The sequence below is a fragment of the Drosophila persimilis genome, unplaced genomic scaffold, assembly GCF_003286085.1.
Source record: "Drosophila persimilis strain 14011-0111.01,24,50 unplaced genomic scaffold, DperRS2 tig00000431-arrow-pilon, whole genome shotgun sequence".
Taxonomy (NCBI): domain Eukaryota; kingdom Metazoa; phylum Arthropoda; class Insecta; order Diptera; family Drosophilidae; genus Drosophila; species Drosophila persimilis.
In genome coordinates, this window is record NW_020825312.1 from 3,321,720 (window position 1) to 3,346,244 (window position 24,525).

Genomic DNA, 24,525 nt, shown 5'->3' on the forward strand with positions numbered 1-24,525 from the left:
ACATCAACTAACACTACCTACCTCAGGCCCAGGACCACACATCATTTGGCATGTCAGCTCCGCCACGCAGTAATATCAGTTTCAGAAGAATCCTCACTCCCTGGCAATGTCGAAGCGGACGAACCGCTCGAAAAGGCTACTGGCATTAAGAGATAATTAACTACATATTTTTAAAGACTCACGCGCCATGCGCCACGGGCCCACTCAGGTCGTTAGAACACACCTTGTCCAGTTCATGTAAAACTCATGTAGAATTACTTCGCAGGTGCTGTTAGGCGCGAAAGAAACAAAACTTAACGATAATTGAATAATTATTATTCTTGGATCAAAAAATGTATTATATAATTATTATTTTTGATTTTTATTTAATAATTAATTTTTTGATTTTTATTGTATAATTATTATTCTTGTTTATTATTGAATAATTATTATTCTTCATTTTTATTAAATAATTATTTTGTATTTTTATAGTATAAATATTATTTTTGATTTTTATTGTATAATTATTATTTTTGATTTTTATTGTATAATTATTAGTCTTGATTTTTATTCAATAATTATTATTTTTTATTTGTATTGTATAATTCGTATTATAATTATTATTCTTGATTTCAATTGAATAATTATTATTTTTGATTTTTATTGTATAATTATTTTTTTTATGGCATGATTATTATTTTTGATTTTTATTGAATAATGATTATTTCTGACTTTATTGCTTGTAATTTTTTGTTGTATTTATCATTCCAGGCTCCAATTAAAGCAAACACAATTTAGTCCCTGTTTTAAACCTACTTCAACGATATTTTTCATCTCATCGTCTTTCTACAGAGACTAATAATAGGTATAAGGATATATATAAATATGTACAAGACAAAATCATATGCATGAATATGTCTGAAACCTATCAATTTGAGAAAATTTCTTTATTAATTAAACAGTTCGGAAAACAGGATCTTCATATCAAATTAACAAAGTAGGGAATACAAAAGCCTATACACGCATTATGTCTTCAAATACCGGCAACATTGGGACTGTTTTTATTGTTGAACTATTTTGTTTATGTCTTGTTTTAGCCAAAATACAATAAAAGCAAGGACTAACGAGGGGGAACGTTGTGAGTTGCTGCGGACACCGCAACTCTACAGTTATACCCGATACTAAGTCAGTATGGCTCTCCTCCGGCAGACGCCGCTAATATTTAACGACACGACAAAGAGTGCGTGCGAGAGAGACAGAAAATCAGTCTAAGCGTGACGTCGGGCGCTGCGTAGCCACTGCAAATTGATTTGTTCCCTTTGGCTATAAAAATGATCTGATCTGATTCAGATTCAGCAATCTGATAGATATGATCATTATCTATGATTCTGGGTTTTTTGTTTTCTTGTATCCTCCATATTATGGATGCCACAGATTTTCGCCCTTTGTGGGGGCGGAAGTGGGCGGGGCAAAGTATCGCGTATAAAAAGTAGCCAATCTTAATGAAAATTGATGCATCAATGGCCTTTAATTATGTGGGCAGAACTAAGGATTGTAGTTAGCCAAAATCATTCAACGGAATATGAGAATTGAACAGTAGTAACGACTATCCTGTTACGTTTTTTTTTACCATTTTCGCTAAAACCTCTTTATACGCAAAATGCAATAAAAGCAAGTGTTTAAAATAAACCAGATAGATGAGTATTGTATTTCTTTAAATGCGGTTACGATTACGATTAAATATACGGGTAAATAAGTAGTATTTATTAATATTTTAGCATTCGCTTCTATCCCATAGAGAAGAATGATAACCTGAAAGCCATTTCCACAATGTTTTGCGGAACATCAGATCGGTGACATATGTAGACCTCCTTGGCTGGAGACTGAAAGAGGCGACCGACCACCACAAATCGAACAGATTTCGAGGAGCAGGCCTGAGTCTCCGCTCTGGATTGAGGATAAACTTCCAATGTCATCCCGTGCTCTCTCACCAGCGATATTGCATTGCTGCTAGTATGTCCATTGGCGTTGACAGACACTCTTATGGATTCTGTCAACTGTCTGCGGTAGTGTTTGGAGCGCTCCAGAACAGAGTGAATCATGTGGCAGGCTTGGCGAATCTCGGACAGAAATGACGTACTCTCCGTGCAGTCATTGAAGGGAGCGAACAGGGAGCCATTGGCTATGTCAATGTAGACGTAGTACAGGACACAATTCTTCCAGCCGGCGGAGATCTTCACTGGCACCACATTGCTGATTTCCTTCCACATCGACTCGGTCATCTGGCTCTGATTGTGGGACTCCGAATTCAAATTGAGACCATAGTGCAGCGGATGTTGGACGGCAAAGTTCTCCCAATCCGACTCGCTATCGGAATCCTCTCCGGCGCCATGGATTGGTGTCAGGCGCTTTCGCGACGAGTCGTCTTCGCTGGGCGTCAGACTGTGTATCGACGATCCGCCCAGGGAGGAACAGAGCTGCGCCTCCTCATCCACAGATACAGCAGTACTCAAGACCGTAAGCTTCTGCTTAAGAAAGGACTCCAGTTTGCCGTTTGCCTCCTTCTCGTCCTTTGCCTCAGCGCCAGCTTGTTCCAGCACTTGAGGTCGCTTGTTCGAAATGGACCAGAACATGGCGAGTGACTCGATGCCGCACTGGATGAGGTGATCCAGTGTCTCCTGTATTTCCTCGATATAAAATAGCGATGGCCCCACTACGGTGTCCGGCGCCATGTCTGGTGCATCGAATATCTTTAGGATAACCGCCAGGCTGAGATGATTCCGTGTGCAGACGGTCAGAAAGTAGCGACCCGTGGCATTGGGCAGCACGATCTCCTCCCACACGTACAGCTCCCGGACGCGCACACTCGGGGCTCCAATTAGATCGAAGATCCCTCTGCATCTCAGGAAGCCCTCGACATTGGCCCGCACTTCAGCGGGCAGCAGGCTGGCCACCAGAAACTGATTGTAGTACAGAGCGCTGCCGTAGATAAAGAACTCGCGGTGGGTGGTCAACGGCTCGTCGTTCCAGTTGCGGTAGTCCATGGCCTCCATCTCGCTCAGAGCGTCGAATACGCGTAGCTGTGCCTCCTTGGGCAGCGGCAGATTCCGGGACTGCCCGAGCAGTTCCTCAAACTGGGTTAATCCACGGCAATTGAGCAACAGCCGTGTGCGCTGAATGCCGCAGAAATGGCGCAAGAATGATCTTAGGTCTCCGGAGCTGCCCTCTGCTCCTGCTCCTGCGCCAAAGTTTTCTACCACCAGGCCCGGCATGGAGAAGCGGATATATCCAATCAGCTCATCCGACCGCATGTTGCACTCGGCCGCACTGTAGAGGCTGCTCGCGTATGCGAAGAGAACCAAAAATCCATTCAGCCGACGGTAGTTAACGTGGTAGGGGACCTTGTCGACCAGCAGACGCGACGTGATCGGCTGTGTGTGCAGCTCGCTGAGAACGGCATGCAAGGTGAGGAAGCTGCCACGTGCCTTGTACAGGAAGTTGGTCGTTGCACTCTCGGGGTAATAGTACAGCGAGTCCTGGTGCTGGTCGTGCTGGTAGCATTCCGGCGGCAGCAACAGCATACCAAAAGGCATATGCTCGGCCGCATCGGAAGTCTTTACAGTGCCGGGCTCTGAGGAACCAGCTGATAGAAGCAGTTGCTCAAACTTTTCCGCAAACATGGCAAAGTTCTCCACCTTGCGCAGCTGCTCCTCCTGCTGGCTCTGTCCGTAGGTCGGATCCGCTGCAGCTGCGGCTGCCGTTGCGGCGGCTGCGGCTGCGGCGGCCGTAGAGCTGGAGGAGGCCTGGAAGCAGAGGCACACCTGGGTGGGCTCCACGAACTGCTGCAGCAGCTCGTCCACGTTGCTGGCGTACAGCTCAATGCCGTTGAGCGACTTGAACCAATCGCCGCGCTTGATGTCGTGCTGCATGGCGCTTATGTCGTGCACAAAGCCCTCCACCATGAGACACTCCGGCTGGTCGGGAAAGGGCAGCACACGGAATCCAAGAATCGATTCCACCGCGGTGGAGCGACGGCCAAAGCGAAACCGATCGGCTGCCGTTATAACTAGCTGCAGCTTCTTGTTGCTGCTGCTGCTGCTGGCGTCCCCATGCGATGTCTTAAAGTGTGAGAACCGAAACTCGTCGGGCTCCGCCTCTGACAACTGGTTGCGGCTGTGGCTCTGGCTCTGGCTCTGGGTCTGCATCTGCGACTGCGACTGCGTCTGGGAGTGGGACGGGCGACTGCCATTATGTTGACGTCGCATCGGCTTCTTTCCCAGGCGCAGTGAGCGGCGCATGAATTCCACCCGACGCTCCGCCGACGACGCTATGCTTGACTTCACATTGGGCATGTATTCAACGTAGAAGAGGCTGCCGTCCGCGGCCACGTATTCCTCCCAGCTGGCCGAATCGCTGCCGTCACTGTAGGAGTTACTGATCGAAGAGCTGGAGCTCGAAAAGGCCTCCGAATTGGCATCAATGCCTGCCAGACTCCCCGGAGACTTGCGCATTGCGGCAGCTATTAGACAAAGTATGTCTATTTTCAATAAGGCTGCGTTATACCGCAGAAAATATTTGGAGGCACGCTGATCTTCACATTTGAATGTCGACTGAATGGAAGACAATTCTCACTTCTGCCTAGAACCGAATGCTCAAAACTACACTGTTCTACCTTGCTCAAAACCTGTTTATAATTGCAGCCGAGCAGCCAGAGATCAGAGCAAGCCCACCTGGAGAAGGCTGTTGGTTGTCTTATTCTCTTTCCATCTTACCAGCGGGAATCGACTCACGAATCGACTCGTTGCTACCATTCTTATAGACTGGAAACGATTATGTTTGAAAATCTTGCGACCAGTTACCATAGAAGCAACAGGAGAAAGAGAGTATGTTTTTCGTATAAAGAATACCTACTATAAAAAAGATAAAAAGTAGGTACTCGTATATCTTGTAAATTTTACATTCTTCAACATAAAATAAGTGAGATCGAAGTCGATGAATTGATGTCAAGATAAAAATAAAATATTATTAGAATATAAAGAAATTTCATATATTTTTTTGCTTAATTCTAAAATATTATTTTTAAATTTTTAGTTGTGAAATTCCAATAAAAAAAGTAAGTAAAGTAAGAATCTTTATTGGCGCTAATCAACCGATAATCTTAGCTTTTTTCTATATAGTGTTATCGCTTTCATTTGAACTGTAAATTACCGCTAGCGTAACTACGGACTTCCAACATGTCCATGAGTGTATGTACATATATGTATGTATATGTAGACTTCTAGACAGTCGAGACATGTAATTTTATATCGTTTGGAAGTTGATCCGTATTAGTGCTTACACGGGTGAGCATTATAGACTAATCTGCGTTCGCCATCGAGCCATAATTATCCGATAATGAAACATGGGGCTCTACTCAAACGAAGCGTGGGACTGGCGGCGTAACGCATTCTGCCACCGAAAGACTGATACCCGTTGCTGATAGCTGAACCCGAATCCCATTCAAAGGCGAGCCAGGCATAATATTGCCAAAATTGATAAGCCGTATCATGTCAGTGTTAGTATATCAGTATATCGGTGCTACCAATTATTTTTGCTGACCATTCGCTGACAATTGCTCGCTAAGTTAGTCTTTTTCGGGAACGCACAAGCTTCGGTACCATCGAAATACGTTTGAAAAAGATGCAAAAGAAAGTCTACACTAAATAGCAAATAGCAAAATGTTGCACAAGCGTTGTCGGAGCGTAAAGAGAAAGTGATTAAAATGTCCAGCCCATTTGCAAACAAAAAGAATTGAACAAAGAACCTTTATTATTTATATATAAGAGCAACTATAATTGAATCAACCACTGCGAGAATGTACGAGTATGTTTGGTCATTGAAAAAGTAAAAACTTGCTTTCGACAATCAGTAATTTGTGGGTTCTGATAACGGCGATAATTAATAGGCCTATAAAATGCCTTCAATATTCATATTAGAAGTGTTTCTCGTTCTGTCTCTGCTACGGGAAAATGCACAAGTAATACATGCCATCGAGCTATCAAATTCCGAAGGGTTGCCCGACACCATAACAAACCCAAATCTGCAGCAGATTAGGAGCGAGGAAAGTGGAGAGTCCACTGCGGATGCGGATCTAAAGTCTGCTTTGCTCAAATACGATTCTGATGACGGCAATAGTTGTCTCTTGGATATCATCAAGGAAGATGTGCTCTGGTGGACATTCCCAAATGGAACCCTGAAGCGACTGAATGGAAAATACTGTGAGTCAAGAACTTATCTGCCTTATGGGTCGGAACCCCAATAACCAATCCCCAATCCCTAATTACTATTTGTTACTTTTTATGCACAGCACCATATTTATATTTGGACCTATCGCATGGCAACATGAAGGAAGACACTGACTTGTTCCAACAAACCAAACTATCAACAATTCCGTTTAACACAAGGAAAGTTGAAGTTTTTTCGGCTGCCTTCAACACTCTCAACGCAGTCCCCTACCAGGCCCTGTACTCTTTAAAGGACTCGTTGAAGCTTTTATCTTTGCGGGGAAACAAATTCGCTGACCTACTGCCGGATGCTGAGGGTAAGTAATCCCAGAAATTGGTTGAATTTTAACTAAAGAAAAACAAGAGACAAATACACCCCTTCCTATGATCAGCTATCATTCAAAATTTCAGCCTTTGAGCGGTTTTTGAATGAAACTCGTTTGGACTCCAGTTACACTACACAACACAAATGCGAGCAGTTTCTTGCATCAAATGCCACTGATCTGTATGATCGAGAGTGCTTTCTATACATACACAACAACACGAACACGAGCAACGCCAATATGGCCCCAAAGAATGATAAAACCTATGGGGATTACATTCAGTTCCTGAGAGAGAAGGTTGACCTTCTTGATAAGTCGCGTAAGACCACAATTACAACATATTCGCCACCATTAATTCCCACAGGCAATGCATTTAACATCCAAATACACTCTTCAGCTGTAATATACGGACATATATTTTAAGCACAATCATTTTCTTTCGCTTAGAGCAATCCATTGCATGGGCCACCTTTCCGAATCTAACGCGACTTGTGGAACTAGACATCAGCAACTGCAGCATTGAGTATGTGGAGAAGGAAGTCTTTAAGAACCTCACCAACTTGAAGAGGCTCTTCATGTCGGACAATAAAATAATGACTATTCAACAGGATACGTTCTATTATATTCAGAGAGTGCAATATTTGGATATTTCCTTCACCAACGTACTGACGTATAGCTACCAAATATCTATGCCCACACTTGAAATGGCCATGAGCCTTATATACGGCCTAAAGATACAGCAGAACGCTTTTAAACTTTTACCGGAATTGGTGTACCTGGATGTTTCCCACTCGAAAATGACCCGCAATAGTGCCGTGGCATTTGCTCATTTAGGGCCAAAGCTTAAGTTTCTCAGCTTGTGCTACACGGCCATTCCCATGGTGAGCAGCGCTATGTTCAAAAACACCGCCCTGGAAGGGCTTGATTTGTCGGGGAACCCCTTCGTGTCGAACAACATCTTAGATGACGCATTCGATGGGATTGCCAGAACGTTGAAGTACCTTTATTTTGAACACTCCAACCTCAAGGATATGGAGTGGGCCAGGCCCTTGAAGAACGTGCAAATCCTGGGTCTGGCTGGTAACAACATAAATGCTTTGTCTTCGACCATGTTTGAGTCGCTGAAGAGCTTGGAAATCCTCGATTTAAGCTCAAACCACGTTGGGAATTGGTATAAGAGCGCTTTTGACAATAACTTCGAACTGCGTGTGCTAAATCTTCGCAGTAATAACATCAATGTCCTCACAAATGAGATGCTCAAGGACTTTGAACACCTGGAGTACCTCAGTCTCGGCGACAACAACTTCATTTGCAACTGCCACCTGAGGGAAGTGGTCGAGGTGGCTGCGGGTAACAACAAGGAGGCCGACTGCTCGTACAACCTGCTCAACATAAACACCGCAAATTCGTTGAATATCCAAAAACTGCTGGGTACCGCAGAAACTCTAAATATTGATCGCAAGCTCTGGCAGAGCCGATTTCTGCCACAGTTGACGAAGAGCTACAACAACATTAAGGACTATAAGCGCGTGAACAAGATTTTTAAACTGCGATTCATAGCTGAAGGGTATAATGCCTCAAGGTGTCCCGCCTCGACCCCCTACCAGATGTCTGAGTTAAGCAGCGAACTAGTGACCTTAAAATTTCAGCTGCTTGACTATGATGCGACACAATATTGGTGCTTCAATGACACCGATCAATTGCAGGTTGAGGAGCTGAATTGTCAGGTTCGAACCATGACTGAGATCGCGACGAAATTGCACAACCTTACGACGACGGTTATCGCGGTGGTTGCCAGCATCCTTGGCCTGTCCATTTGTGGCTTCATCATCTATCTGAAGCGTTGGCATATACACTACTACTACTCGTCGCTAAAGTCCGCAGCCCTCCTTTCCAGCGCATCTAAAGAGTCCGTGGACAGCCTTACGCATTTGTCCCAACGAGATCCCAGCGCGGTCTACGACATCTTCATCAGCTACTGCCAAAACGATCGAACGTGGGTGTTGAACGAACTGCTGCCTAATGTCGAGGAAGCAGGAGATATTTCCATATGTCTTCATGAAAGAGATTTTCAGGTTAGGTGTTTGCTCGGTGTGGCTTGAGTTCCTTTAGGGTGCGTAATAATCGAAAGCATTTACTTTTGTAGATCGGAGTGACTATACTGGACAACATTATCTCATGCATGGATCGTTCGCACTCATTGATGCTGATTATATCCTCCAAGTTTCTACTCAGCCACTGGTGTCAATTCGAAATGTATCTGGCCCAGCATCGGTAAGCGAGTTCTCCATTCTCGCATGAAATTCCAGCTCTAGCAAGTTTTTCTTTTAGCATCTTTGAGGTCAGCAAAGAGCATTTGATCCTCGTATTCCTGGAGGATATACCGCGTAGCAAGCGCCCGAAAACCCTACAATATTTAATGGATGTAAAAACATATATCAAATGGCCAGTCGGCAAAGGCGACGAAAAACCAAAGCTGGAGGAGCGTAAACTATTTTGGAAACGCTTAAGAAGATCGCTGGAAGTCATTGGCATCAGTAGTTCGAAAGAGAGAGCTTGAGAAAACACTTACCATCACATTCATTAAAGAGTCCTAGTCAGTTTTGCAAGTACCTGATAATATATAGATTAATACGTTAAACACACTCAAGATGTGTGCTCGTCGTTTTTTCTTACACAGTTTCAAATGGGGAAAACCGGGAAAAAAAATATTTAAATACACTCTGTAAATCATTCAGAGCAACTATTTACGGTATATTATTAACTCTTCGGTATATTTTGACGTCGAAATTAATATGAAGGTATATTTACGGTATGTTTTGAAATATTTCGAGATATTTCTGAGGTTCGGACGGGTATATTTTGCCGATAAGCGGTCACACTGAACAGATGTTTTGCATTTGCGCGCAAAAAAAACTCATTAAAAATTTTTACTTGATAAAATGGATTTTCATTTGAAGAAACGAGCACGAAATGATGTCAAAGTCGAGGTGGTCAGCTTGGAGAGCAAGTACCCTCACAATGTCATGATGTACTACTATCCACCGACAGACGACATTCACATTGAGGAATTCGAGGAGCTTGCCCTCGAACGACTGCGTCTGTTGCGCGTCCTGGACCGCGCAGGAACGAAAGGACTACGATTGCTTTCTGAGGATTGGAAGGAATATGTGAGTTCAGAGCTAACACGCGAAGGTCTGCGCAGCTATCTGAGATTGTGTTCCCCCGGCGGAGGCAGTGCCCAGGGCAGCAAGCACGAGTCGGAAATTCAGACGCGTCGGCGCGACTACTTGTCGCACTTTATACTCCGATTGGCTTACTGTCGATCCGAGGACTTGTCACGCTGGTTTGTTGCCCGCGAGATGGAACTTTTTAGATACAAGTTTGCAGCGCTGAGTAGTGCCGAGGTGAAGCAGTTCCTCGAGGCGAATGATTTCAGTTTCCAACCTCTGACCGAGTCAGAAAAGGATGAGGTCAAGGACGGTCTTTACGAGAGCACAGCGGGCCAAAGTGTTTCGAAGATAGAGCTTCTCGACTTCTACAAGGTGCCATTCACTCAGGTGTTGGACTTAGTGCGCGGTCGCAGGTGCTATCTGAAGGATGGCTTTGCCTATGTGAACACCCACGATCTGGTCTCAGTTGTCGGCACAAAGCAACAGGATATAATGGAACTGGGCCTGCTGGCCTCCAAGGGCCTGATCGAGGAGGTCGAGGGAGACGAGCGCATCTCGCGAATGCTCAAGGCTTTGCACAACTCGTACACCGGCAAGGATTACACAGTGTGCCGCGATGCAGCTGTTGCGATCGAGTCCCTCAACCAGCTGTCCAAAACGTCAATGCCGCTGTGCATGCGCATGTGCCACGAGCACATTCGTGCCCAGCATCACGTTAAGCACGGTGGCCGGATGCAGTACGGTCTCTTCCTTAAGGGTATTGGTGTAACGCTTGAAGATTCCATACGCTTCTGGCGCGAGGAGTTCACCAAGAAGATGGATGCAGATAAGTTCACGCGCAGCTACGAGTACAACATCCACCACAATTACGGCAAAAAGGGATCCATGGTTAACTACAGTCCGTACTCGTGCGCCAAAATCATTAAGGAAATGGCGGCACCGGGTGACTGCCACGGCTGTCCCTACAAGTCTGAGGATCAGGCCTCGCTTAAAACAAAACTGGCCTCCTACGGCCTGTCGACCAGCCACATCGAAGAGGTGATGTTCTTTGTGTCCCGCGGTCACTATCAAATCGCCTGTGGCAAGTACTTCATGCTCACCCACAACTCGAACGTGGAGCCGACCATCAATCATCCGAACACCTACTTCGAAGAGAGCCAGATACTGATGGGAAACCGGCAGAAGCGCACCACAGGAGCCATGCCACAGAAGGCTAAGCTCAGACCAGACATCAAGGGCCATGCAGACAGGTCTATGCTCAACGGCGACGACGATGATGAGCTGTGGAAAATCGCGGAGACACAGGAACGGGCTTATCAGAGCCAAAAGGACATCTCGGAGGCGTTTAATGATGATCTAGATCTTACGGAAATTATATATTAATCGCTTAAAATAATAAAATTACGTATTTATAGGCTACTAATCGTGTTTAGTGTCTCATGTCCGGCAAAGGTGGCAAATCTTTGATCTGGGATTTGCAGTCTTACTACTACTCCGACCATACGGGGGCCATCCATTCACATCTACGTAATAGATGCCTCTCGCTTTTCTGTCAATTATGTATCCCATCGAGGAAGGTGTGCCCGCGCCCGCCCTGCAGTCGCGTCGTCGGAGCTCATCCCAAGAACTGCATTTGGTGCCCATAAAGTTCTTCTCCTGTTGGGGATATGCACTCTCTGCAAAGTACTCTACGGCGCGTGTATGAGAGCAGCCGATGGTCAGGCAACCGGGCTGTATGGGATGTGCTCCACCCGGATAGAAATCTACATCGCCCAGGGGCCCACGCTTCGCCAGAATACCAATGTTGGTATGGATGACGTCCACCAGCTGCGCATCTCCCCGGGTCAGTCCCGGCAGAATGTCTTCCTGCCGAAAACAGGGTTTCGCGGGGTCCAGACCTGTTATACGGGGTACCAGTCGGCCAGTAAGCCGCTTAAATGTGCGCCCAGCAGTACCCATAATGTGTGCCCCCAACGAATGTCCTACGGAAGCTCACGTATCATCTATAGACCCTTGGATTGCTTAGACTGCCGATCACTTACCGATCAAGTGGATATTTCGCAGGGGAGTGAGCTCTATCAAATGCGTTAGACCAACAGCAATGTGCTCGCCAATAAGGTCCGTGTTTAGGGCCGACCAAGAGTACAGTGTGTCCACGTAATCGGCAGCGTCAACAATCTGAAATTGTTCTTGCTATTTAAGTGGACTTTACTCTGCAGGACTCTTTACACACAACAAAGTTCACATCGCGGCGACACATGAAGGCCCTCGAAATCATGGCGATGGCGGAGGATTCGTTGACAGTGTTTGTCCAGCCGGTCGCCAAGATGACCACCTTGCGACCCTTGCCAAACTTGGAGTGATTCCAGAGCTTCGCTGCATCCAGCAGTGGAACACTGTAGTTGTGGCAGGGCGTCATGTACTGAAAGTGCATTTTATTTATATCTGGAGTGATCTTCGGCGGTACTCTGCCCATAAACAGCGTGGAAGAGCCTGTGGAAACACAACGATTGGCATGCGATACTGTTCTAACAATAGGATATTCTCTTCTTACACAGCATATCTATCGCATTGGCTGCCAGCTCGAGAGGAGCAGCCGTGAGGATATTCGCTTTCACTGTCACAATGTCGGTCAGGACTCTGGGCACTGCCTCCCACCAATTTGGTGTAGATCTGCCATCAGTTGCTGTCATCTCGGTGTGTATGGCATGACAATGCAATGAGATTTGCCAGAGGAGAAAACACTGAATCCGCATTTCACGAATATGTGCAACTGTCTACACCGAAGCGGAGGGAACGGAAGCTGTTTCTGCTTTGCGCTTAAGGCGCAAGTGAATCGAAATACTTTAGCGAGCATTGTTCTGTCTTCGCATTGTTCCTAATCTTACTTTTTTTTTGACTTAACTTGATGTTTGCATAATCTACTATATTTTGCAAATGGCAATGGCACCAATTGCTTATTAATATTCGTGTTTAATTGACCTCAATTTGTGTTTTGGGTAAAAACTTTATCTAAAAAATGTGAATCATTTCATTCTCTGCTTTGTGGTAGAGCATGTATATTTTCATAAATGTAATCTTAGCTTGTAATCTTTAAAAAACGGCACAATATCCTTCCTATAAATCTTATAAAATTATTTACATATAATCCTACTTTTTTATGCTATGTGTCATATAATTTGGATATATCTTCGTACTGTACATTATCGACTATTCGTCCCTTGAGCGGTCCGTGGAGTATCTCAATGCTGACGGAAAACTTGCGCTCGTCTAGCTTTTTCAGCAGAGCCTCTGAGCCGCGATAGGCGCCATTAACAACCAACACTGTTTTGCCCATGGCCGGTATCACAGTCTCCAAATGCGCCTGTAAGAAAAATAAAAAGAGTTAAGCTTAGACTTGGGGAGTATAATTGGGGTACACTATAATCCATACCTGATCCACTTTGAGCTTTTCGCCCGTATCAAGGAATTTGATTTTCGCTTGATACTTATCGACTAGTTCCTGCACAACCGCTTTTTGCTTGAAAAACTTGTCGCCCATGGACTTTGAGATGAATTTCACCACAATGTTTTTGTGCAGCCAATAATCCTTGCGGTTGGCGCGTTCTTTTTTCGCTTCCTCCTGTTGGATGATCTCATCCAGCGCTGATTTGGAATGGGAACCGCCTTTTTCCACCAACATCGACCTGGGCTTCTTGAAGACTTTTTCGTCAATCTCAGAGTTCGGTCGCTTTGCCAATAGCGCCGATTTTCCCAAGATCGATTCGGGCTGGAACTTTTTCTCCAATCGGATGTCCAATTTAAGCGGCTCGGCCTCTTCCCGTACAAGCTCGGTATACTTTTCCTGCCCACTGTCGTCGCCATCGTCCTTGGACTTTGCCTTTTTGATTTGTTTTTCAATAAAATCAGTCATTCGCTCCTCGTCGTCCTTTTCCATCTTTTCCTTGCGTTCGGCCTTTGCCTGGCGCTCCATTGCTTCGGGGCTGCGATCAATGTATGAGACAAACCATCCTTTTTCCGTTTCGTCCGCTACAACCTGGCCAGTCCTTCCCAGCCACTTGACATAATCGGAGAGTGTTAGCCAGCGGGTGGCATTCATGTGGATGTGTTCCTTGTGCGCAATGTACTCCTGGTATATCTTGTTGGCATTGGTACGCTTGGTGCCGAACCGCCGGCGCAGCAGCTCCAGGTAACCATCGGAGAACTCTTTCGAGAAGTTGTGCAGAAACTTTCCAGGCGAGTCTGCAAACAGCAAGAGTTGCCGCTGATGCGACTCACTCATGGTGTGGCATTTGAAGCCGTTCTCGTCGCGGCACTGCTTTTCGCACATTTGGCAATACCATCGCAACTTCTGCAAGCCCTTCGCCTTCATTTTATTGGCGAGGTACTTGGGCGTACCAGCCTCAGCACGACCCATTTTTAAATTTTTGTTTTTTATAAAAAAGAAAACACAATTTATGAACACAATAGACAACCAGTGTGACCGCAGATTTATCATTAAAATATACCGTCCGACAGAAACAGAAATATACCAAAATACACCGTCTCATTTTAAAAATGTAGCGTAAATATACTGACGAATTCAAGTTATATTATACATATTCTTCGTTTTTGATATTCCGTGGAATATTATTAGCTATAAAGAACATATAGCCATGCCCACATAGTTGTATCCGATTAGTGACTGCCCTGGCCGAAAAGTATTAAAAATACCGTAAATGGTCACCCTGTACACAACACAGCTGGATCTATTGATTAAATATACCGTCTCATAGAATACCGAAATTAGCAGGCTTATTTTTAAAATATACCGTAAAATACCTTCATCGCAATTTCGAAGTAAAAATATACCGAAGAGTAACGGTCAACCCGGTGCCACTAGCCTTACAATACCTGAATCTCACCTGAACTGCGCTAACTTAAAGCTTCATAATTTTCGTGGAGTGTGTCCATGATCGGATCGATAAATGAATCCATAATATACAAGACTGGCTAGTTTTAAGGACTCCTTTTTATTGGATTGTTTATAAAATAAAGGTCAACCAAAATTTCCATTGTTTGACATGGTAACTGCACGGTAACTATATATTTGGTACATATGAACTACATATTTATGGAGTATGGGCCTTTGTATACCCTATATGCCTTAAGCTACGATTTTCTCGCCCAGTCGTTCAATCTCGTCCAAGATAAAATCCAGCTCATGAATTTGAAGAACGGGAAAGCACGTGAAGACCATCCGGAAGAAGTTACCCAAATTGTGAGCTTTCAGCGGGGAATATCCTACCATCAACGTGCCGCTGTACGCCATCTGCTCCTTAATTTTGGGGGCTACCTTTCAGGTAATAAATACAAGAGTTGCATTCGGTTTAATACAAATAAATGTTTTTTCTTACTGTGTATAAACGAGTCCACCAATCAGTCGTCTCTTCGTTGGCTGGTACCCGCATGTCCTTGGGTATGTACCAGAAGCAGACATTGGAGTACTCATGCTTCTGGAGTACGAGTCTGAAACGATCGGGACGCTCACGAAGTTTGTCCTCCAATAATCTGCCCATGTCGATGGCGTGGTCAACCAAGTGTCCATACTGTCCGTAGCCACGAGCCTTGAGCATTAGCCAAAACTTGAAGGCATCTATCTTGCGGCCGCACTGCACACTCTTGTTGCCCGTATCGTAGGAGACGTCGTAGAACTTGTCCTGATGAAACAGATAGTGGGCCTCCGCACTGTTGCAGCGTTCCAGCAAATTTCCCGACTCCCGCGTGAGGAACAACGAGCACTGGAGTGGAACTCCAACCGTCTTGTGGGGATTCCAGGCAAAGGAGTTCGCACGCTGGAGACCGGCTATCAAAGATCGATGCTTGTGGGATAAGAGCGCTGCGCCGCCAAGGCACGCATCTACGTGAAGCCACAGTCCGTGGCGCTCTGCCAGATCTGCAGCACCGTTGATATCATCGAATGCGCCCAGCACAGTGGTTCCGGCTGTACAGTTGACAAAGAAAGGCTGTGCCCCACGAGCCTTTGACTCGATTATCTTTGCCTCTAGGTCGTCCAAAAGCATTTGACCGCGTTCGTTGGTTCTTACAGCCACACAATTGTCACTGCCGATACCCAGCCAGTGGGAGGCCTTCACAAAACTGTAGTGGGACTCGTCGGAGGTAAACAACACCAGAGGCCGCATTCCGAACATACCAGTGGTCTTCACCTCTGGAGCATACTTGTAGCGAGCCATCACGATGCCGTACATGTTGGACATGGATCCTCCAGGACCAAAAATACCATCACCATGGTCATAGCCGGCCAACCTACAGACCGTAGCAATCAGCTCTGTTTCAATCAGACTAAACACAGGCGCCACTTCATAGGTGTATCTGCAGGTCGAATAAAGATAGTTATTGTAAATTTTGTTTATCAAGGAGTTTAATATTCAGAAGGAAGCTGCGAATCGTTTAGACATTTAGATATATGAAAAAATACATGGAGGTGCATTTTTAATGGCTATTAACCTAAATAAGCATAAGAATAAAAATATATATAAATACTCATCAAATAATCACGTCAATAAGAAAGAAAGAAAAAAAACTATTAAAAGCTGCACCTTATATGGGCGTTGTCGGTCTGAAATTTCTCTTATTTCTTATATATACATATGTATATCATTACAATCAACTGTATCCACTTGCAAGTCTTCAACTTAATTTTTGAAATTTATGCAAAACATCAGCCGTCTGGCTAATGTGCATTGGTTGGACACTAATCGATTTGAAACATTATCTCGTAATGCCTAGTAATCTGCGAGCTCTTAATTATTGAAATAAAAAATGCAATCATAATTATTGCCACAGATAATATAGTACATCGTTAATGCTGCTGCAATCTTACGAGCTTCCATTCATGGCCTCTGTGATCAATGCTCCCGCCAATCCAAAGGGGTCAACCTGTCCGAACAGTTGATTGTGGAAGCGTCCATGCGAGGTCTTGACTGAATACTGGATCACCGACTGGCAAAGCTGCTCGATTTCCGCGAGAGTGGACGTCTCCGTCTCCCGGATTTTCAGATTAATCAATTCCTTGGAATGATAACATACAAACGTGTAAATGTAAATTAAATCCAGCTTTGCCTGCACGTGTGTATACTATATATCGTATTTAAATTTAAATTTTAGGATACGGATTCGAAAAGATAAATATTTATGTAAAACACACTGCTCATACTCCGTCTATACCAGTCTAGGCTCGTGTAGTTATTCTGAGAACAACTACCTGCATTCGGCCTGCTTGAAAATCAGTGTGTTTGTATATCGCCTGATACCGGTTATACGAGTACCTTATCGGAACTTATCAAGACCACTCAATTTGTTATATAATTGGCTAAATCACAATTAATTTCTTTCAGAAAAGGCTTGGGGTCAAAAATTGAACCCTTTTTTTTTTGTTTTAATCGGACAGTCACCCCGCCGTTATCTCGAGACAACAGACTTACCTTCAAATCGTCTGGCTGCAAAAATGATACGATTTTCTGCTTATTCCATTTTTGGGGGTCCACACAGAATGTGTCGTCCTTCTGCAGTAGCTTGAATACATTTTCCAGGATACTCCAATCATCCATAAGCCCTTCGCGAACTCGATTCACAGCCAATGCCTGATCCATATCACACAATATCGCCTAGTCACGACTTTGCCAGTAAAAAAGAACGCTGATTAATTTCAGATTTCTTGAACCTCTGTCGCCGCCGACGATTCAATTGGAAGTGCCCCAATGATGTGATTGCCAGTCGCACTGCAGCTGATTGTGACTTTCCGAGTATGTATGTATATTCTCTTGATCAAATTCTCATTAATGTTGTAAACTGAGCTACAACCACATACAAATGTAGTGCGTACAAATATACGAGTGCGAGCAACGATTTATGTATATGGATAGAGTCGGCTCTACACGTCCATCATTTGTTTACCGCAGTGTCAGTAGTCGTGCTCTTTGGGGTGGAGCCGATTTTGTTTTATCACAACATTAACATAGATGGAAAGTTTCTAGATTTGTGCGGATTTTATAAGAAATTTTAGACGAATATAAGAAGATGGACTCGCGCTTATATCATTTTGCCACAACGAGTATCACATGGAAATATTAATTAGCATAGGAATCGGGTCAACATTCTACTACTTGCATGCATGGTACATATATTCTTAAACAATAGAAATCTTACAGACTTTCACTTCCAGTCTTTGAATGCGCGGTACTCTGGGGCAGGGTATATTCTCTTCCAAAAGCAGTTGCCTCTTGGTTTATCAAAAGATTCTTATCAAATTGATTAGTTTCCATTTGAACCTTTTGGCATTTCTTCTTCTAGCTTTTGAAAGTAGAAGAGTTAAATAAAGAGTAATTCAATGAAGGGAAATTTAATGCAAGAGATCCCCAGCGGATAAGTTCTCAGAGCACATTAAATCGTACGAGTAGTACGTGAGTATTCACGAAATCGGCATTTGAATGCATATACCAAAAATTTCCAGTCAACTTTCTACGTATGTACATATCTGTATGCAAATAGTACTCGGTGCTTGGTAATATCGTAGAGTGGAACAGGGGATAACATGGAATAAATATTACTAAACAGTGATCTGTCCAAAATCCTGATGTGTTCCGATGTTTTCTGCTCCTTTCACATAGTTTAGAAGAGCCCATCCCTATTTCTTGCAAATTATTCAGGTGACACTGCCCTGTGAAATTCAAGTTAAGAAGTCTACGTAAAAGACTGATTGCCAATTGGGTTCCATTAAATCATGAGCGATGTTAAATCAGTTTTGTTCACGTAAAACGGTATCATTTTAATATTTGTTTTCTTCGATTTAACATAATATTATCTTGTAGGTATATGCATTAATTTAGATTTTACTTTTTCGCCAACAACGTAAAAATGGAAGAGGGGTTTTGTGTGTTTTTGCGTATTATTAAAATATTCTATTTAATTTCCTGGTCTATGTGGCTGCGCAGTTTCAGTTTACGTTTGATGGTAGGTAGAGCTTTGTGTATTAACAGAAACATTTTCTAGTAATCATCTAGGTCAAAGCCATCATTGTCCAATTCATCAAGCTGCATACTCTGGAAATCCACCTTGTAGCGCAAGATACCTGTGAAAGTAAAATAACGAACTTATTATTATCAAAGCACAGAAAATAATAAAGAACCAAAAATATATTGAATTGAGAAATTAAATTTAAGAACAAAAAGACTAGCTTCGCGTGTTTTAATTATTAGGATACTCTTGCAAATGGATATAAACGGATGACCAAATAAAAATGAACAGATAAAACTGATAAATACAGGGAAAGTATTATTTTTTGCATCTCAAAATTATATATTAAAATGAATAGTTACGTTGCGAGGGCCGCGACTGTACATTATACCCGATACTCAGTCAGTATACATATATGGGAGGTTATGGTTTATGTATTTATACAATATATTTCATACATGTGTCGTTTGGTATCGCTGTTATAGTCGAAAGACAAATTTCATAAATATTGGTTAAGCCGTTTGGAAGATTTGTATATATTATATTTTATCCGTTTCCATTTTTCTGTCTCTTTTATTTCTATTCTGACATTAACACCAGCCGTTTTATCTCGCTCCATTCCACTAGACTGCGTGCACTTCACGAGGAAGAGAGAGAGAGAAAATGAGTAAGCGCGTGGCAGCCTTCCTTCTGGCTATAATAAAGATCCGATTTGATGCAGATTCGACAGTTTTTTGGTTTTCTCATATCTTCAAAATTGTGGATGTGACAGATTTTCCTACTTGCGGAAAGTAAGTTTAGCTCTTCTAAGCATTCTTTGTGGCTGGAGGAGGAGTCTGGCCGGAGTCTGGATACAAATTTTGGTTACTCTAGCTGAAACAAGACGGACGGAAAGACAGACATAGCTTTATAGACTCGGCGCTATTGATGCTGATCAAGAATATATGTATGTATATACTTGATGAGGTAGGAAACGCTGCCTTGTGGGTGTTACACACATCCACTTTTACCACAAAACAGAATATACTTAGTTTAGCCTATACTCTTCTAGTACCGGTTATAAAAGACTATCTTCCTCCGTTAAAGATTATGATACAAAACAAATGACCAAATAAAACATGTACAGATAAAACTGATAAATATACGATTTTTTGCATCATATAATTATAAATGGAAATATCCTCGCGTGCTCAAGTGAGCAAAAACAAAAATATAACACACACTCGTCGAACTAAACACCAGGGTCTCACCTCTTTGGACATGATTAGTCAGAAACTAGTTATAAATTAAGGAGGCTACAGAAGGAGTACAGGAGTACTGGAGTAGCACTGCCATCATGTTCTGATAGGTATATTTATTTAATCGTTTTTATGTGTGGTGTTTTATTTTTATTACAATTCTTTGTTTTTAATTTGTTTTGTGTACTTTCTTATAACTCTCTCTCGGTTTAAGGTATTCGAATAGGGGGAAAATGCAGATACATTCGGGAACTCTTTGCCAGCTTAATGGTGACGCGTTTATCGCCGTTTATCATATGCTTTCATTTAGCTTCTTTTTTTAATGGAATGGAATCAAAGTCAATCCGAAAACAGGGAATAATCGATTGGTATGTGTGAAAACGATGCCGTTCCATCGTTTCAGTTAATTTACGACTTATATATGTTGTGTTCTTAAAAGTATTCACGAACTAATTAAAAAATTTGGTAAATCGTAGATATATGTGGGTGCGCATCTATATGCACCCTGACCTGATCCGACAGTGAAATGCAATCCACCTCCGAGTGATGCAGGACCCTCCCTACTCTGGTGATAAATATTGTATAGAACGGCTACGCTGAACATAGATTAAAACTATGTGGCAAGTAAATTGGTTCCTAATCAATTTGAACGTTTTGCTTTACGAGATTTCCCCAAAAAAGTATATGGTTATTTGTTTTATGTAACGCATAATCGAGAACTCGAGACCCGCAATTCGCAATTCGCAAATTGCGAATCTGTTCACAGCACACTGGTGTCTAGTAATCATCGAGATCGACGTCCTCCAGCGGCTCGTCAGCCTGCAGGGATTGAAAATCTACTTTGTAGCGCAAAATACCTATTCGACACATTTACATTTACATTTACAAATGTTTAATATCAAAGCCACGACGACCATTCGTGTGTTGCATTCGTGTTAAAGCAGCATGAGGGAAGAGGAATGGAAAAACAGTTTCAACTTTTGGAATTGATTAGCTTACAATCGAAATCGAACTACAACTAAAGCTAGCTCCAGTCCAGTGTGACGGCTAACGATAGTCTAGTCTGGAACTGTATTTGTCTGGGACTTACCGCCAATGCCACCGAAGCCACGCACAAACTGACTTCCCTCCTGCGATTTATCTGTAATGATCTCCAGCGTGGCGCCAAACATTTTGTAGTTGTTTGCCAGCCATTCCAGCAACGGTTGAGACTCGATAAGCTCCATCTCCACGCCGCTCTGTTGGTAGAAACATGTGTGGGACGTGAGGCGAAAACCAAACGATCAAAGCTAGGGATGCAGCATACCTCTTTGTCAGTGAAGTGCGACTTGTCCTTTTCCTGCTCAGGCGTCAAATGTAATACTGTCGTTGACGTCGAGTTGGCATGATTCTTAAGAACGTAGCGTTGAATGTCGAGGTTCTCCCAGCAGATCAAAGTCTCCACTGATCCCAGTTCCAGGGCGCGCAAAGTGTCCTCCACTCCGAAGCAGTATTTCCCAGTGTCCTATATCGCATAAGGAAACGTGTCGTTACACAGAAAATTTGGGAACTTGCAAAGTAGAATGCAAAATCCACATACCTGAGAAATTTCATCAAAGTATCGTCCAATGAGTTTCTTTTCCTGTATGAATTTCACATTCTGCAATGACTCGGCGGCCAGTTCGATAGCCTGATTGAAGCCGTTCTCGCCGCCATAAGAAACGTCCACCAGCTTGATGACTTTTGATTGTAAACGCTGCAATTGGATAAAAGAAAACCGTGTTAGCGGGGGCAGACGCAGACGCGGATGCGGAGGACAGAGGCTCTAGGGCGACACTTACGGGATCAAACATATCGGACTGGCTGAGCTCGGTCTTGAAGTCCGCGCTACCAGCCAGAATGAGGCCGGCAATGTTGGGCTTGTCATTGGTAATGAACAGTTGGGTGGCCACTTCTGCCACCTTGCGCACATAGTTGTGGCGCTTCTCCATGCGCAGACGGGCGAAACGGAGGGCGGACTGACCACCGCGTCCGTGCTTCTTCGGCAGATCGACGGTGAATTTGTGCAGTACCTCGCGGGTGTTGCCCTGCAGGGTACCGAACAGCGCACCATTACCATCCATCACAATGAAGCCGAATTTGTTATCATCGGCCAGCAGGGCAGTGAGGGCCTCCGTGTGGAACTTGTTGTCGCACAGATACAGCGAGGTGTTGATGGGCTTGAATGGCTCGAAGTCTATGTTCACTTTCTTCTCCTTGCCCTCCTCTGTGACAATGGTGCCGCAGTAGATGACCAAACCATTTGGAGGCACTGAAATCGAGCAAAAATTATTTATCTCTGATCATTTCCTCAATAGAAAAACTCACCTTTGGTGTATAACTTAAGTCTGTGCTGGACCGACGTAATGGCACCGAGGACGGACAAGCGGTTCACGCGCGACTTGATGTTCGAGGCTGTTCCAAATTCATCGGCCAACATTTTGCTAACGCGCGAGATTTGATCCTTTGGCGGAATAATCAGAGAAATCATGCTGGTGCCATTTCTGAAATCAAAGGAGAGAAAGTGAGTGGGAATCGGAATTGAAATCGCAGGGAGGCGCCACTCTGAGTGAGATATATGTATGTACATACATACATATGTATGTACACGCCGTAGTAAAACCAAGTTCTTTGAATAGTTGACCTTGTTACCCACTGTCGGAGAGAATCGGGGACCCCAATCGAATGAAGGACCCCAGAGAGTGAGAGAGAGGGATACTCAAATAGAGACAGAGAGAGAGAGAGGGAGAGAGCACACTCACTCTGATAGGCAGAAGAGAGCCACGAGGCGGATTACTCACGGCTCCACCTCGGCGGGGCACAGCGGTAAGGTCTAGTTTGAACCGATAAAAACCCGACAAAAAACGTGTTGCTCGGTAGGGAACGCGAACGGGGAAAGGCCAAAATGCCTCCAAACGGGTGGTGTTGTTGCTTGAGAGGAATGGGGCTCAAAGCCTCGCAAACAATATGCTCTCAGAGAGTCACTCTACTCAAAAAGTGAAGGTGGTGGTTGTACATCCACCCACCCACCACCACTCGCACCACTTGGGGCTCCCCCAAAACGGTCGCAAGGTCTGGCGACAGCGCGCAGTATCTCCGCTCCCGCTCCCGCCCCCCACACACGCCCGCCCCGTTGCAGCATGGTGTGTGTACCCCACAAAAGGAAAACTGAGAAAAAAATATGCACACAATGGAGGAGCCATGGTGTCATGGATGGAGGAGAGTACTCACCCGCGTGCCATTTCCAGACTCTTGATGAGTTTCTTTATTTTCCATATTTCGACATTGCGATCAGCAGACGTTTCTTCGCCAGACATATTGCTTGTGAATTGTTATCTCCTGTTCCCCTTCGAAGTCGTTGCCAATAGAATTACGAGTGGTTTTTTGTGGTTGCTGTGTGACGGTGGCTCGTGGCTGGTGGCTGTGGGGGGAGGGTTAAGCAGCCTGTTCCTTCCTCGATTCTTCTGCGCCGCTAGTTTTTATCTTCACCGTTCCCTCTGTGTGTTCGTTGTATTGACATTCACGTTCTTCCTTTCAACGTGGCTGCCGCGATGTATACCCTGTAAACGGTTATATACACAAATTACACACATATTTAAATATTCACATGAGCACACAAACATACACCCACACATACAATTGTAAATAATGTAAGAAAGCAGGGGGAGAGAAAAAGCACATGAAATTGAGCGCATTCGTTGTCACAGACTCACGAAACGAGCGAAATAATTAGGAATACAATGAATTTTTTGTTCCAATTTTTGGAAATCTAGCATCAGTAAATACACATCCAAAAAGGAGAGAGGACAGGCACAAATTTAGGATGACAACTTTTCCTGTGAACAAAAAACTGAATTCAGTCTCGAGTTGAACACAATTCGAGTATATTTTTTCACTCCACTTAAGCTTTCAGGAGAATTAGCGCCCATACGCAAAATTTAGCAGTGAGACGGGGAGAGAAAGAGAGCGCGAGAGAGTGGCAGAGAGAGGCTGAGGCTGCTCTGCTCCAAAGGTGACGTTGACACAATCGCGTGCAAATGATTTTTGTCCTCGAATTGCCTCTCTGACGATTGAAAACTTGATGAAATCTCTATTCGATTTTCGTAGGTATAGTCTCTGCGCACTATCCACATAATCCACTTATAAATATAATTAATTTCATAATTTTCCACATACAACGTGCACACAAAAAAAACCACTCGGATCTGGATCAGTGTGACCAAAAGAAACGTAAAAAACGCTACAGCGGAACATCCTAACGCGCTAGAACCGGAAATAAATTAATATGTTACGCCGCAATTTCGCAAATATATTAGTTCTAGCACAAAGAAAACACGATTTTTATTTGAACAAAATTTGAGGAATTTATTTGAATTTATAAAATACGAAAAAACAATAAATATCGCGTATCGCTTTTCAAATATACTACTCCATAAGGAAATACAATGGTGTACGACACGGACTGGAAATAAATGAAAAATTGATACATGCATACATACCAAACTTTTTAATGCAG

General features: G+C 43.8%; 7 protein-coding genes across 8 annotated transcripts; 2 read left to right on the top strand and 5 right to left on the bottom strand.

Annotated features, from left to right (window-relative positions):
* Window positions 1-1,676: 1,676 nt before the first annotated feature.
* LOC6595909 (protein inturned) lies at window positions 1,677-4,512 on the bottom strand. The gene has a single exon (XM_002021019.2). It carries the CDS (start codon window positions 4,488-4,490, stop codon window positions 1,767-1,769), a length of 2,724 nt encoding a protein of 907 aa, XP_002021055.2. The 5' UTR covers window positions 4,491-4,512; the 3' UTR covers window positions 1,677-1,766.
* A 1,420-nt stretch (window positions 4,513-5,932) lies between these two features.
* On the top strand, window positions 5,933-9,201 carry LOC6595987 (toll-like receptor 2). Its single transcript, XM_026989611.1, has 6 exons — window positions 5,933-6,236; window positions 6,326-6,559; window positions 6,654-6,884; window positions 7,013-8,640; window positions 8,712-8,839; window positions 8,897-9,201. Exons 1-6 carry the CDS (start codon window positions 5,933-5,935, stop codon window positions 9,123-9,125), a joined length of 2,754 nt encoding a protein of 917 aa, XP_026845412.1. The 3' UTR covers window positions 9,126-9,201.
* Window positions 9,202-9,507: 306 nt separating this feature from the next.
* Window positions 9,508-11,157, top strand: LOC6595986 (DNA primase large subunit). Its single transcript, XM_002021016.2, has one exon. The coding sequence runs from the start codon at window positions 9,508-9,510 to the stop codon at window positions 11,119-11,121; it is 1,614 nt and encodes a 537-aa protein (XP_002021052.1). The 3' UTR covers window positions 11,122-11,157.
* An 18-nt stretch (window positions 11,158-11,175) lies between these two features.
* LOC6595985 (vitellogenin-3) lies at window positions 11,176-12,431 on the bottom strand. Its single transcript, XM_002021015.1, has 4 exons — window positions 12,293-12,431; window positions 11,972-12,231; window positions 11,781-11,916; window positions 11,176-11,720 (listed from the first exon to the last, which is right to left on the bottom strand). The coding sequence occupies exons 1-4, from the start codon at window positions 12,429-12,431 to the stop codon at window positions 11,176-11,178; spliced, it is 1,080 nt and encodes a 359-aa protein (XP_002021051.1).
* Window positions 12,432-12,782: 351 nt separating this feature from the next.
* Window positions 12,783-14,178, bottom strand: LOC6595984 (DNA/RNA-binding protein KIN17). Its single transcript, XM_026989652.1, has 2 exons — window positions 13,172-14,178; window positions 12,783-13,102 (listed from the first exon to the last, which is right to left on the bottom strand). The coding sequence occupies exons 1-2, from the start codon at window positions 14,153-14,155 to the stop codon at window positions 12,902-12,904; spliced, it is 1,185 nt and encodes a 394-aa protein (XP_026845453.1). The 5' UTR covers window positions 14,156-14,178; the 3' UTR covers window positions 12,783-12,901.
* A 608-nt stretch (window positions 14,179-14,786) lies between these two features.
* LOC6595983 (cysteine sulfinic acid decarboxylase) lies at window positions 14,787-17,459 on the bottom strand. Its single transcript, XM_002021013.2, has 4 exons — window positions 17,223-17,459; window positions 16,622-16,809; window positions 15,135-16,110; window positions 14,787-15,073 (listed from the first exon to the last, which is right to left on the bottom strand). The coding sequence occupies exons 1-4, from the start codon at window positions 17,388-17,390 to the stop codon at window positions 14,885-14,887; spliced, it is 1,521 nt and encodes a 506-aa protein (XP_002021049.1). The 5' UTR covers window positions 17,391-17,459; the 3' UTR covers window positions 14,787-14,884.
* A 1,076-nt stretch (window positions 17,460-18,535) lies between these two features.
* On the bottom strand, window positions 18,536-24,201 carry LOC6595982 (eukaryotic peptide chain release factor subunit 1). Of its 2 annotated transcripts, none has more exons than XM_002021012.2 (8): window positions 24,186-24,201; window positions 23,241-23,569; window positions 22,338-22,513; window positions 21,812-22,281; window positions 21,571-21,726; window positions 21,298-21,495; window positions 21,082-21,229; window positions 18,536-18,868 (listed from the first exon to the last, which is right to left on the bottom strand). In XM_002021012.2, the coding sequence occupies exons 2-8, from the start codon at window positions 23,324-23,326 to the stop codon at window positions 18,786-18,788; spliced, it is 1,317 nt and encodes a 438-aa protein (XP_002021048.1). In that variant the 5' UTR covers window positions 23,327-23,569; window positions 24,186-24,201; the 3' UTR covers window positions 18,536-18,785. The 2 variants fall into 2 exon arrangements, with proteins under 2 accessions (XP_002021048.1, XP_026845761.1); XM_026989960.1 differs by lacking the exon at window positions 18,536-18,868 and adding an exon at window positions 20,069-20,848.
* Window positions 24,202-24,525: the final 324 nt, after the last annotated feature.

What these genes read in the sequence shown, in the direction of transcription:
- LOC6595986 (XM_002021016.2), top strand. Translation starts at nt 9,508, where the DNA reads ATGGATTTTCATTTGAAGAAACGAGCACGAAATGATGTCAAAGTCGAG.
- LOC6595909 (XM_002021019.2), bottom strand. Translation starts at nt 4,490, where the DNA reads ATGCGCAAGTCTCCGGGGAGTCTGGCAGGCATTGATGCCAATTCGGAG.
- LOC6595984 (XM_026989652.1), bottom strand. Translation starts at nt 14,155, where the DNA reads ATGGGTCGTGCTGAGGCTGGTACGCCCAAGTACCTCGCCAATAAAATG. An exon ending in AAAAGCTCAAAGTGGATCAG is followed by an intron (nt 13,103 to 13,171) that starts GTATGGATTATA and finishes TTTTTCTTACAG; the next exon opens with GCGCATTTGGAGACTGTGAT.
- LOC6595985 (XM_002021015.1), bottom strand. Translation starts at nt 12,431, where the DNA reads ATGACAGCAACTGATGGCAGATCTACACCAAATTGGTGGGAGGCAGTG. An exon ending in CAATGCGATAGATATGCTGT is followed by an intron (nt 12,232 to 12,292) that starts GTAAGAAGAGAA and finishes GTGTTTCCACAG; the next exon opens with GCTCTTCCACGCTGTTTATG. An exon ending in GCCGCGATGTGAACTTTGTT is followed by an intron (nt 11,917 to 11,971) that starts GTGTGTAAAGAG and finishes GAACAATTTCAG; the next exon opens with ATTGTTGACGCTGCCGATTA.
- LOC6595987 (XM_026989611.1), top strand. Translation starts at nt 5,933, where the DNA reads ATGCCTTCAATATTCATATTAGAAGTGTTTCTCGTTCTGTCTCTGCTA. An exon ending in GCGACTGAATGGAAAATACT is followed by an intron (nt 6,237 to 6,325) that starts GTGAGTCAAGAA and finishes TTTTATGCACAG; the next exon opens with CACCATATTTATATTTGGAC. An exon ending in TGACCTTCTTGATAAGTCGC is followed by an intron (nt 6,885 to 7,012) that starts GTAAGACCACAA and finishes TCTTTCGCTTAG; the next exon opens with AGCAATCCATTGCATGGGCC.
- LOC6595983 (XM_002021013.2), bottom strand. Translation starts at nt 17,390, where the DNA reads ATGGATCAGGCATTGGCTGTGAATCGAGTTCGCGAAGGGCTTATGGAT. An exon ending in TGCAGCCAGACGATTTGAAG is followed by an intron (nt 16,810 to 17,222) that starts GTAAGTCTGTTG and finishes TATCATTCCAAG; the next exon opens with GAATTGATTAATCTGAAAAT. An exon ending in GGTGGACTCGTTTATACACA is followed by an intron (nt 15,074 to 15,134) that starts GTAAGAAAAAAC and finishes ATTACCTGAAAG; the next exon opens with GTAGCCCCCAAAATTAAGGA.
- LOC6595982 (XM_002021012.2), bottom strand. Translation starts at nt 23,326, where the DNA reads ATGTCTGGCGAAGAAACGTCTGCTGATCGCAATGTCGAAATATGGAAA. An exon ending in ACTTTGATGAAATTTCTCAG is followed by an intron (nt 21,496 to 21,570) that starts GTATGTGGATTT and finishes TATGCGATATAG; the next exon opens with GACACTGGGAAATACTGCTT. An exon ending in TGGCTTCGGTGGCATTGGCG is followed by an intron (nt 18,869 to 21,081) that starts GTAAGTCCCAGA and finishes TTACTTTCACAG; the next exon opens with GTATCTTGCGCTACAAGGTG.